Raw genomic sequence first — 13,520 nt, 5'->3', positions numbered from 1 at the left:
ACACACACACACACACACACACACACACACACACACACACACACACACAGAATTTGGACATCTTGGGACTCAGTAGATAAACACACTTGCTATTTGAGTTTAATGACCTGAGTTTGATTTCTGGAACCCATGTGTGGTAGTTTGAATGAGAATGGCTTTCTATATATTTGAACACTTGGTTTTTATATAGAAAAGATTAGGAGGTGTGGCCTTGTTACTGTGGGTAGGCTTTGAGATTTCAAAATACCCATGTGCCATTCCCAGTGCATTCTCTCTCTTTCTTTCTCTCTCAGTCTCTTCTTTCTAGTTATGGATCAAGGTATGAGCTCTCAGCTGTTCCTTCAACAGGTCTACACTCTACCATCCATAGACTCTAACCTTCTGAAACAGTAAACCCCCCAAACTCCTTTATAAGCTGTCTTGGCCATGTTTTATCACAGCAATAGAAAAGTAACTAAGACAGAAGTTGCTATGAGGGACTGGGCTATTGCTATTACAGATCTGACCATCAGAGGGTTTTTTTTGGGGGGGGGGGGGGGGATGTAGAAAACTTGGGAACTTTGAACTAGGAAAGTGGTTGAACACTGAAAACAAGGCTTAATGGGCCATCATCCTATGAGGGGCTTAGAGACTATGTGCACTATGGAATCTGAATTCAAGAAGTTGAGCAGCTGGATTAGATATCATTTTTGGTGATATTTTGACAGTGAATTGCCTATCTGCTCTATCTCCATGATTTTTCTTCTTTCTCCCTCAGTCTTGCAATGCAGTTGTAGTTATCATGAGTTACCAGTTAACATGAGATCAAACACTATTTCAGGTGATCACTCTAATGCAATTTTGCTTTCTACCCATTGATTTCTTTTCTCTTAGTCTATCTTAGCCTAACTTTAATAATATTTGAAATATTTTATCTATGCATTCCAAACAGTCTTTACTGGGAGAAGTTTATGCACATTTACAATGCTAGGTAGAATGCAGATCACTATCGTGGGCACTGAGGATGCAGCTCAATGGTAAAACATTTGTCTCACAGGCCTGAGGCCTGAATTGAACCAACAGCTCTCAAGTCACTATTTGGTTTCCTATAGAGATTAATTATATATAGTGAATTATATCAAAAGTTATATATATATATATATCTCCTCATATTAAAACTTAGAAACAATTACTATCCATATTCTCAGAACAGTTATGGGTTACAGTACTCACGTAACACTGGCTTAACACATATATGGTTCATGCAATTTTATGGTGAGTATGGAGTTTTGAAGCCACTGAATGGTACATGTATATTTAATGTTTAATTGTGAATACACATTAGGATGTGATAAATAGTGCAAATATATATGCTGTTAATTTGAATTCAGTGATGCTAATAATTTAAAGGGAACACTGAGTAATTATTTTGGTAAAGCAGAAATTCCATGTCTAACACTGACAATACTTAATTAAACTATGTTTATGTAAGATTTTGAAAGATTATATATTAATTTTTAGCACCTAATATGAAGCCAAGGGCATAGTAAGCACTCAATTATTTATTGAAAAAATGAACAAAGGATTGTCATCATCTCTGACACTTTCAGATTTCCTGAATAAGGAAATCCTCATCACAGTAAGACAGTTTGAATCATTACTTTCATTCCTGTCAATATTGTGTACTTAGTATCTTATGTATTATGAGTAATAATACTTAACCTGGCAGAGCATTAAATTTTAAAACATTTTTAACAGCACTGATTGGCTATGAGTGACTCACCGCAGTTGCCTGTGGGCTGTCAGGGTAGACGTTAAGGAGTTCCTGTGGAGGGTTTAAAGGCTTGAGATAACGCGTAATAAAAACAGCTTTCCCACTCATGTCGGTTACCATTGTGAGGCATTGACGCTGTGGGAATTTCAAGGCACATTCAGCTTGAAACTTCTCTGTTGCTTGAAGCAATTTCTCATCTTCCTGGGTATCAAACTTCAAAAAGAAATATTTCATTTTGTGTGTATGATTACAAGAGTCAAGACAGAAAACATTCAGGTTTCACAGGCACTATGAACTGAACTTGTGGTTTGGGAAGTATGATTAAATGATTCTTTAAAGAACAGGGACTGTCTCTGACATGAACTGATTGGCCTGCTCTTTAATTACCTCCCCCTGAGGGGGAAGCAGCATTACCAGGCCACAGAAGAGCACAAGGCAGCCAGTCCTGATGAGACCTAATTGACTAGGATCAGAAGAAAGGAAAAGGGGTCCTCCCCTATCAGTGGACTTGGGGAGGGGCATGCATGCAGAGGGTGGAGGAAGGAAAGGATTGGGATGGGAGGGAGGGAACCACGGGGGAGATACAAAGTGAGTAAAATGTAATTAATTTTAAAAAAAGTCATTTTTCTTGGTATATCTGCAGCATTATTTAATTGTATTGATAATTTAAGAATCAGAATGATTCTTAAATTAATACCATTAAATACTTAATGTACATTCAATAAGACCAAAAGAATGTAGTGAATTGGTAAGCCATATGAAAACTATTGGGTTAATAAAAAAAAAAAAAACCTATACAAATTAAATGATGAAATAGTAATCTGGTTGATGAGCACAATCAATAGAGTTTTATTCTTTTAAAGGGGAAGAAGGCTTAGTATCCCACATCTCAAATGTGAACTGTCACAGATTCCTAGGATAGTACTGTCAAGTCAGAAATTGTGATTTTAGAAAATTGCAAAATTATGGAACAATTACAGTATGAAAAATTACTGAATTTATGCTTTTTCTTTTAATTTTATTTATTAAATTTGTCATTTACTCATTTATGTAGTCATTTGAAAACAATTTCCCAAAAGTCTAAAAGATTTCAGAAACTTTAGATTAAGGAGTAAGAAAATCTCTTGAAGGAACTTCTGGTCTAGAGAGGAACGTGGATAATCATCGAAACAGTTAAAGAGTTTGAGCAGATTCTACAGGGTACTACTGGGAGACCTGAGAGGATGCAGGAGAAGTATCTGCAGGCTGAGTCAGGACAACCGTCGGCCTTTCAGGCTGACGAAAGTGGGACAGAGAATGTCTCAGCTACTTGGATTCAAATGCTCTGTTCTGCATCTTGAAGGCAGGACCTGTATTTGACCTTTTCCTTACCCTTCCTGGCATCTAATACGTACATACTGGCACTTAGTATCAAGTCATTAATATGCATTTAGGACACCAGCACTTACAGAAAACTATGCTGTTAGTAATCTGAGACGTGCCATGGAAAGGCCAAATATTACAAGAATTTGAGTTGTTTATTCTGAAGCAAATATGGATGGAACAAATTCAGGTTTATGCAAAATGCACTGTAGAAGAGTCTTAACTGCTTCAGTTCTTTGACCTCTCCGTTCATGGAACATTTCAGGAAAACAGAATGAATTCCTTATGCCTCTCAATAGTTAGCTGTAACAACCTTCACTGATTAGAAATAACTGTTAACTCTGTACTGCTTCTCTAAGAAATAGTCATGGAAAATGAAGCTGAGCTCCCAATGTGCAGGAGACTTTCACACAGAGTCAATGAAATCACTTACAGACAAAATGAAATGGCAAATAGGCCCAAAGGCATTCTATGTCTTTTTCTATACTAGGGATTGCACCCAGCAACTGGCACATGCTACACACATGGCTAGATGTTTTTTATGGCATTGCAAGCATCTACTTTTCATTGCCAAGAGATCACACATACACTGGGACCCAGCACCTGTTCCCTGGAGGCAGTATACAAAAGCAGCTAGTGAAAGCATAACTGTTGGCCAATCGAATATAAAACAAGATACCCGGTACCTTCTTAAGCATGTCACTCATCTACCATAGGCAACAAGAAAAGAAATGACACAAAAACAGTATTAGCAACCTGCTTTAAAGACTTCTAACCAAAACAATGTAAAGTTAGGGCTGTTTTAAGTAATTTAGGATTGCTGTTGACTCGCAAAACTTGCTCTGGTATAAACTTTTTAAAAAATCATTTGGAGTTGGATAGAGGTAGAAAGACAGTTCTAATCTGCCAACCTACAAAGTTATTGTTAGTGGAAAACCATTTCCAGGCTGTAGTCCCTAGTATTTCAGGCTGGGAGCCTCTTTAACAGCCTGTGGGGGAATCACAAGTGGGGCTTACCACTGCATTTGTGGGATGTCAGGAGCCTGTCAATTAACTTGCCTGTCCTATCAGAGGTCAATGGAAAATGCTGCATGCAGCCACAGAGGGGCAGTGAAATGTCACTAAAAGCAGCAACAGGTTGCCAGAAGTCGCACAATACTGCCTTCAGTCTGAGAGCATTTGTGTGCGTGAACATGCTTTTTATTTACACCTGAGCACACACCTACAGAAAGACATTCAGAATAGTTCTCTTTCTGAAAATAATGTGACATGGATCCGTTCTGTTTTCTTGAGAACCTCAGCTTTAGCAATGAAGCTTAGGATCTGGGATTAGGTTTTCACTACATTTGTTTTTTCATTGATCCTTTCTTTCCTGAGTAGGACTTGCTATAGGCTATAGACCTATTATTTTTCTCTGTGAACCAAACTGTAATGCTGGAAAACAAACACACCGAAATAGAAGTGGCTTCAGTTTTCTATCTTCATTTCACACTTAATAACAATTGGAAATCAACGGTTTCACATAGTAAGTGACATAACAGAAACTTGAAAGTTAAGTTTATACATGTGTGTAAGCATGGTAGACTTTGTTCTTGTTTTGAGACAGGTTTTCACTTATGTTGACCAGGTTGGCCTCAAACTCAGAGATCCACTTGCCCCTGCCCATACCTTCCTCTCCTAGGATTAAAGAGTACACCACCATACCTGCTATCTAACAGATGTTCCATCTCCTTTTCTAGGCCACCCTACCTCCAATGCTTAAAGAATGCCTATTGTGTCTTCGATACCCAGTTGGATGTGTGAATGTATATAATGTAAAGTTAAATGTTTAAATGTTACTTCTGCCATATACTGCTTATGTGACTCTCAATAAATTTAGCCCTTTTCCCCAGCTTTAAATTGGAGATCCAGTGCCCAGGAAAGAGTAAAAACTTCAAATGATAATGGCTGAAATTTGTAGAAACTATTCTGGAGCTATTTAAGATGCATACATACTTTTATAAACTAACTTGTGATCTATGAAGGTCATCTAACTTTATGGCTGTGAAATGATTGCATGCATAGAACAGCTGGATCTGAGGTCAAAGATGGAAATCTTTCTTTAGCCTGCTTGCCAGTAAATGTCAAATAACAATCTGATTTTCTAATTGTCATACTTCATTTTATTCATGTGAAAAACACTGTTCTAAAAGCAGAACGTGTTTATATTTGTCTTGCTTTCCTAACAGTTTGGGTTGATGATTGCCTTAACTACTAAGTTGTGAAGGGCAAATGCACATGTCTGTTCCATCATAACCTTAGGTCCTAACGAAAAGCATAACGAATGAAGATTAAAGCAGAACTTCTGTTTATGCAGTTCAGTCAGTTTATAAATACTTAGCTTAGCAAGCATCTCTTAGGCTTCAGCGTCCACTGTGACTTTCCAGACTGTACCTCATTACCTTTTCTCGAATTGGCTCTCCAGGAACTAGCTGAGGCTCAATGGTAATAAACAGAGTGATGTAGGAGCCTTCGCTCAAGCTTCGGGCAGAATCAAAGGCTCGGTCCATCATAATGTTTCGCTCCTTACTGTAGCCCAGGAGAACTGGAGGGATGTCTATTTTAAATGTGCCATCAATCTGCGAAGAAGATGGGTAAGCACTGTGGTGATTTTTTGTAACAGAAGTTCAAAGGGAATAGCCATTTCTCATAACCTAATATATCAGATAATCATTAAGCTTGGTCCACCTTAGAATCCCTAAGTTCTCAGCAGAAAGGGCTCTATACTTCCCTGGCTTCTTTTCTTTGTTTGCTACGGAGTGCACTGGTTATGAACGTTTCTTAGATTCAAATCATTTCTTCAACTCCAAGTGCTTCACCTGCCTAATTTGTAAGAAGAAGAAAACAACAATAATTTGTAGGACTGTTATAAAGGGAATGAGCTAAGAGATGAAAAGCACCAAGAACAATATCTGACATGCAATGCATGCTCCTTGGCTGGCAGCCTTCCCCTTCTCTGCTTTTCCAGCTTTTCTTCTCTGCCTTTCAGAATCTTCACTACACGTCAAGGCTTAGGTCTAATATTTCTCTATTGGTATACAATATACATATACCAATATTCTCTATTGGTATATACATATATATGTGTGTATATCTATATCTATCTATATATCTATATATCATTTCTTTCACTAATGTTTTAGCATATCCTGCCTGATGTTAATAGTATGTGTTTGCCATAGTCTCGGTAACTGATCCTCTTTGTGATCTTTCTCTGCTATGTAACTGTTTTTAAATGTAGTAGGTACATAACAACCATGCCTCCAGCGGTCATGAGTTCACACAGAGAGAGCTATGGAGCATGGGTGCTGCCACCACATGCAAAGGGGGTCTGCACATTAGGGCACTCAGAGTAATGATCTTTAAGTAATCTGCAAACCTGAGATTCAACAACATCAAACATGACAGTCAACTTCACTTGCAATATGGCGTGCTCTTTAATTTTTTCTTTTAAGATCTACTAAAAGGAGGACTATAATTCTCATGGCAAGCACTTCACTGCACATCCTACCGTAGACCGTCCCATTAGCTTGTGCTTGACAGCTAATCTGAGCCTCTTAGAAGAGAAGTTTGGTTTGGGTCTTTTGCTGGAGACCTGTGGTCCAGGCAGCGTCTGCTCAGTGTAGCTATCACAGTAGCACATAATTTCCTATTTCCATGGATTTAACTCTGGGATTTTGAAGAGATTCCAGAGTTTTCAACTGCCTCAGTAGAGTTACAAAGGCATAAAAGAATTGCCAACCTCATGGAATCATTAAGCCATTATGTCAACAAAAGTATGTTGTCAAGCATGCCTGTGTGATTTAAAGCATGAATTGTGCGCAATTTCAGAAATAGAATTTTCAGGTAGAATACACCTGAAAAAAACAGGCTATCAACTGCCCTGACTTTTTTTTTTTTTTTCAAGTTACTTTCAGGCATTCATCCACTCCACTTTTATCATTTTGACAAATCTTTACTTTGTACCATATTCTTCACTTCTGTCTAAATGTTTTAAAAACTCAGATTCAAGCAGTCATACATTAGCTGTTAACTCAAAGGAACAGGGCTATTGCAGATATCATTTAACAGTGATGGAAGATCAGTCATTTGACGTAGTGATTTTTATTCTTCCGAGCTCTGTGTGCATATGTTTTCACAGTTTTGAGAGTTTAATAAGAAGAATAAATACAAGAGGTCTCCTAGTCACATGTAATTCTACCTTTAATTACTTACCCTTGCTTGGAAATAGATGGTGCTAAATGGGATTTTCACACATCCTAACCAGTGTCTCTCAATACGGGTATGGATCCCACTTCCTCTCTCACGGTCATCCTAAAGGAAGCATGAAAAGTAAGAATCACTTAAGAACTTCAGACTTTTATGTAACTGTGTGCGTGTGCATGTGTGTGTGTGTGTGTGTGTGTGTGTTTGTGAACAGATATATATGCTCTTAACCATGCTTTTCATATGGACACCAGAAATCGATGCCAGTATGTTTTCCATACTTCCTTCTCTGCCTTAATCTTTGAGATAAGGTCTTTCATTGAATGGGACCTTTTGTTTTGGCTGGACTAGTTGGTCAGCAAGCCCTAGAGATCCTCTACCCTAAAGCAGGTGCATACCACCCCACTCAGCTTTTACACGTATGCCAGGATCCTAAATTTGTGCTTGACGGTGAGCACTCTTCCTATTAAACCTTTCTCTAAGGCCACTGTTTAAGTAAGAAAGCAGTGAGATTTTAGCTGCAAGTATGTGGGTTAGGTTCAGTCAGTTAATAGTTTGTCACCCCAGAAAGCCACTTCTCTGAATTTCAGTTTTCTCATTGTCAGCCAAAGATTTAAAAACTTGCTTCATACAATTACTTAAGAATTGAATAAGGCAGCATATCTGAAGCAGCTAACAAACCCTGGAACAGGAAATAACTCTGCTGCAATAGAATCACCACTCTCTTTCCCTGTTGGCCCCTTCCCCACTTTCCCCTGAAGTTGGGATGTACACAGTGGTAGAGGATATGGATGAAAATGAATACAAAGTTCTGATGACTCTCTTAAAATAAAAACTCACCTCTAGGATATCATACAGCACTTCATCAAAAATGTTAATATACACATCATCCTTCACAGACTGTAAGCTGGCAGTGCTGTAGTCCCCGTTGGGGGCCCTGTGGACAACACATGAGCAGAAACCATGAAAACATGCAAAACAGATACTATGGCTATTCAGTGTCAATGCTTAAGAAATACCAAGTAGGAACATATGCATTTGTTTGATCTAAAGTATCTCTCACACAAGGACATGAAGTACACATTTTTATTACATGCTCCAATGGGACTGATTCTGAACTTTGGGGTCTGCAGATCCAAATCCTCCACTGGCTTGTACTGGTAAATCCTGTATTCCCAAAGCTCCACAGTAAGTCTTTCAAGGAACTTGCCTGCCAGGACCTGAGGTAGCGCGGTGAATGGCTACAAGGTCTCCAGCCAACACTAGAGTTAGGGACTTTCTAAGTACTTGGAAAATGCTCTGCCCAGAGGACCACCGTCCAGTCATGAACTTCCTGCTAGACTATGACTGGAGAAATGACACCCACCACTCCTCACTTTCCCACATGGAAGTCAAATGATGCAAGGGTGAGAATTGTTTCCGGGACCGCCTGTGTAAACATGTCCCTCCACAGCAGGCCTAGAGGCTGGGGGACCACACACATTGAAACTCTTCATCTGCTTTTTAGTTTCTGACCATCCATTGCTTGTTTCATTTATGACAGTAGTGATTGTGCCCTCTTTTGACTTAATTACTTCTAATTTCCTACCAAATTGGTCTTTCATTCCCAGGATTTCTCACACAGGATACAGAATACATCTAACAGCTACTTCCGAAGCCTTTAAACCATCTTTCCTCCGAAGGTTTTAATTTCTTCATGGAAGTTGAGGGTTAATTTAGGTCCTTTCAGGTACTAAATGAATAAAAGTCTTTGGCCTCTAAGAAGTCAGAGACTTGAGGAAAGTACACTGTTCTGAAAGAGCATGATTTTCCTCTTTTTCCTTTTCTTTTCTTTTCTTTTCTTTTTAGATAAATTCTTACTAGGTAGCTCCAACTGGCCTGGAATTTGCTACATAGACCAGGCTGGCCTCAAACTCACAGAGATCTACCTGTCTCTGCCTTCTGAGTGCTGGGGTTAAAGGCTTTTGTCACCACACTTGGCAACTTCACTCATAGAGCAGAGCCAGCTGTAGGAGACAAGAGGCTGGCTCTGGCTCTATTCTCCACACTATGATGCTTTTTTCACCTCAGCCACTCCAACTCCATAGAGAAGTGGTCCACTTACCTGAATGGAAGTTCAAGTTCTTCGTTCCAGCTGGGATTAGGTCCTTCAGCTGTACTTGTGTGGCAAATTGTTCTTTGAAAAGAGACCTCTACAAAAGGACGTACTAAGACCTGAAAGTCAAAAAGCAAACCCCAAGTCTGTTTTGATTATTTTGTTTTTGATAGAAGGAGCTATGCTTATCAAATGTGTGAATATTCTCTATCTTAGGCAAAGTAAAACATGCTTATTAAATAGTATTTTTCAGTAAAAAATGAAACAGGAAGTCTGTTCAGTGTGGGGAGCCACTGGTCTGCCAGGCTGCTTTGTCATTTAGATCTCAGCAGAAAGGCATGCTTTCTCCCTGGTCTTCACTGAAGTCAGTGATAAGCTGCCAACTCTCTCTCCTTTTGTTTGAGACAGCAGGTGGGATATTTTGTCAAGTTCACACCTTTTGTTTGTGTGAGGATCACACATATAGTTGGTCGAGGTAAAGTAGTTTTGACTTCCCTGTGAATTCATTCATTGTACTAAGGTGCTTTTGCTCTGACTTAAAAAGGGATTATTGGAATAAAGTGAGGCAACTAGTTTCTACTAGAGCCTCTCAGAAAGATCCCATGTGTAGTGTGTTGGTTTATTAATTTTTCTTTCAATCCTCACTCCTGACTCAAGAACTGTTCGACTCTGACAGCGGGCTCCGAGCTCCAGCAGTTCAGGAGTTTATAGGTAATTTTTATTTTATTTTATTTATTTATTTATTTATTTTCAAATGGTGAAAAGCAGAAAAGGGAGATTTCTTCAATGTGGTCATACTGGGAAGTACAAAGATCCACTGACCGCCTCACAGATCATCTTGGGAACTTGAGGTGAGGGTAGAGTTTAAATATAAAACAAGACATATGTACAACTAAACAGCACTGGCCAAGGCCTGGTCTGCTGCCCACAGCTGCCTGAATCCCAGAGCTCTTCTTCAAGGACGTCTGAAAAGTTGTAAATATCTCTAGGAGATGAGTTTCTCCTCTAATGTCCTTCGGCTTCAGCCATTTCTTGGGAGAGGCTGGTGTCTCACTCAAACCAAGCTGGCCACAGACTCTTTATGGAGCTGAAGATGACCTTGAAGTTTGTTTTAAATAAACAATTATCTCCCCCATCTGGTAAAACCTGTATTTGCAGAATGCCACCCCTCCCCTGCATTCCTGGAAGTTGATGGTCTGGAGCTGGACTCCTTCCCTTTTCCTTCATTTCCTTTGTGATTATTTTAAAACTACCTGACTGTGGAAGACTGTGAGTGGGCAAAAGACACAGTCAGCACCTGTGTTAGAATAAAACCCAGGTGGACTTCCTGCCTCGGTCTATTCCCTAGCCTGTTTGGGTTCTGGTACACCCATTTTGCAAAAGAAATTGCCTGTTTTCAATGTATGTGTTTGTGCTACACCAACATTATTCTTTGTTCCTAACCTTTTGAAGTAGGGTTTTACCATGTAACTCTGGCTGGCCTTGAAACCAGATCCACTTGTCTCTGCCTCCCCAGTGTTAGGACTAAAGGTGTGTAACACAATGCCTGGTACCAAGTAAGAGGTACCAGAAGAGGGCATCGCACCCCCTGGAACTGGAATTACAGATGGTTGTGGGTTGCCAGGAGAGTAGTAGAACTCTGTAGGAGCAGCCAAGTGTGCTGCTCTGACCTTGAACTTCTGATCCTCCTGTTTCCACCTTCCAAGTGCAAGGATTATAGGCAGTGCTACCATGCTCAGTTCATACAATGCCAAGGATCTAACCCAGGGCTTTGAGAATGCTAGACAAGCACTATACCAACTGGCTATATCCAAGGCCCTTATGAAGGCGATTCATACAGAGCAAGATTCAAAGCAGAAACCTAGCCTTGTTCTCTTACCTGGCCAAGGGGGTAGTCAGTATTGTGCAACGGGCTGTGTGTGCTGGGGGAAGCAGTTTGTTTTTCACTGAAAGTCCTTGAGGATCTCGACGGTTGCTGGAACTTGCTGGGAGGGAAAAGGGAAAAGGGAGTAAATAACAAGGAAAGCCTATCTACTGAGATAACGTCTTTAAAGATGTGTGGTGCTGGCAGCCATCAGAGTGGCCACTGTCTAGTTGATATGTAAAAAACTTTGAGTATGTGCTAGTCCATCCTGGGGCACCTTATGATTACCAAAGCCTTCCCCAGTTTCCCTTCCTAGGCCTTTGTGTATCTCTTAGAGCAGAGGAAAGGATATCTTTTCCTTTCCTCCACTCTCAAAGGTACCTGAGTCATGTGAACTCCAGTCCCTCTCTGTAGCAGAACCCTGACTCCATCTCATTATGGTTTCCTTCCACTATACCAATAGATGTTCTGTATCAGGATGAAGAATTAGTAAAGAAAAGGGCTGGAGCTGAAGAGATGACTGCCCATGTACTTGTAACTCCATTACTGTGGAACGTGGAGACAGGAGAACAGCTGGGGGCTAGCTGGCCACCAGCCCAGTTCTAAGTTTAGTCAGAGGGTTGAGGTAGAGTGATAAAGCAGGACACATGACAGCCGCCTCTGGCCTCTGAAAACAAGCACTCACATCCACATGTGTACATCCACTGCACATTCATACACACAAAATAGGAAAAGGAAAACAGGACAAAATAATGGGGCAAAAGGACAGAGGGATGGAGAAAGATGCTTCGCTCTCTACAATCTGATAGTGCTGGATGACCTGGGCCAGGCCACATACACCATCTTTGCTTGTTTGCCACCTGATAAAAACAGAGATAGTAATAGTGGTGACAGTTAAATGAAAGGCCATATGTGAGTGGACCTACCATGGTACTGTACATAATGAATGGACAAGTTCTACTTTCTTCCATTATACCAAGAGCACCCACAAGATTCTTTATTCTTCTATTTCTATAAAAAAAAAAAAACCCTCAGACTCAACCCCATTATAGTCATGCCACTAACATGTTGGACCGCAATCGTCATAACTCATTCTTCTGAACAGGTAATGGAGGTGAACCACAGAAAGATACTTCTTACATTTCTGTCTAGCTCACGCCCATTTCTTGGACCATGCCTCTTTGCTGTAGGTGGCCAGACCATGGGTTATTAACATCTGACCCCGGTTAGCACCCAGCTTCTCTCCTGAAGGAGGCAAGTAGGAGCGACAAGGAGAACTCAGGAAACTCATCTTGATCCCTACAGTTTATCATATGGTTCAGCTGTGCCTCTTGTCCTTGGACTGTAAAGGACACCCTACACCCACGCCCTTGAGCCTAAATTGACTCCATTACTTGCAGACAATAGGGGCGGGGCTTCAGCAAGAATGTCCAGGGCCCACTGCACAGAAACTATTCAGCTATTCAAGAATATACAGCTTGGCTTGGATTCTGCACATTCCATTATGAGGTTGGCTCCTAGGGCTCTCACCTCCCTGTGGGTTTTCTCACAGGAATGTCATAAGCCCGGATGATGTTCACCAGCAGCTTTATATCTCCATCAGATAGGTTTTGGGCTGTCACCTTCTTCCGACCTTTTCTCCGTGGCCTCAGTGGTCGCTTTTGTTCTGCCAGCTTGAAAAGGCTTAGGCCCAAAATGCTAATGATTATAGAACAGCATTAGGACATTGGAAAAGAAAGGTCTAGAAAGTTATTAGATGGCCTCATAAATTTTGCTCCAATGTCTCCCAGAGACCCCTAGAAATTCTCCTTTGAAGGAGGGTGGGAAGAGTCTAAACATTCTGCCAAGCCAGGTCGGGTGGGAGGCAATCCCATTGCATGCCCTCATTAGCGGAAGCAAAGTCAGGTCGGTGACCATCCCCCCACCCCCAACACACTCTGCATCTCCTGTCTTGCTCTTGCCCTTGTCCACCAGCCCCTCAAACATGAACTGTGCTCCCCATCTTTCACCATGACCCCTGCCAGGCAGTTGCAGCACCACTCTCCCTGAAGCTCGTCTTGCCACTGCCTCCAGAGAGCCAGCTGCATCTTCTTGGAGCACTGCCCCTGAGCCCTGGGAACGCTTTCAGCCAGCTCCATCTACCTGACATGACCTTCTTGAGAAGTTTCTGCATAGTGCTTCTTACTCTCTGAGACTACACA

The 13,520-nt window shown here is 40.8% G+C and overlaps 1 protein-coding gene across 3 annotated transcripts in view; it reads right to left on the bottom strand.

The window, feature by feature from the left end:
* The window catches only part of Cc2d2a (coiled-coil and C2 domain containing 2A), a 71,846-nt gene that overhangs the window by 10,336 nt on the left and 47,990 nt on the right, over positions 1–13,520 (bottom strand). For all 3 annotated transcript variants that reach the window (XM_055624244.1, XM_055624246.1, XM_055624245.1), the window contains 7 exons: positions 12,850–13,017; positions 11,335–11,440; positions 9,465–9,574; positions 8,201–8,297; positions 7,370–7,468; positions 5,557–5,733; positions 1,763–1,966 (listed from right to left, as the gene is read on the bottom strand). In XM_055624244.1, the coding sequence (XP_055480219.1) occupies positions 1,763–1,966; positions 5,557–5,733; positions 7,370–7,468; positions 8,201–8,297; positions 9,465–9,574; positions 11,335–11,440; positions 12,850–13,017 (961 nt within the window). The remainder of the gene's footprint in view (positions 1–1,762; positions 1,967–5,556; positions 5,734–7,369; positions 7,469–8,200; positions 8,298–9,464; positions 9,575–11,334; positions 11,441–12,849; positions 13,018–13,520) is intronic.

Source organism: Psammomys obesus, unplaced genomic scaffold, assembly GCF_907164565.1.
Source record: "Psammomys obesus unplaced genomic scaffold, mPsaObe1.curated_primary_1811, whole genome shotgun sequence".
Taxonomy (NCBI): domain Eukaryota; kingdom Metazoa; phylum Chordata; class Mammalia; order Rodentia; family Muridae; genus Psammomys; species Psammomys obesus.
The sequence above is the reverse complement of the archived record's forward strand: the minus strand, read 5'-3'. Positions and strand labels throughout refer to the sequence as shown.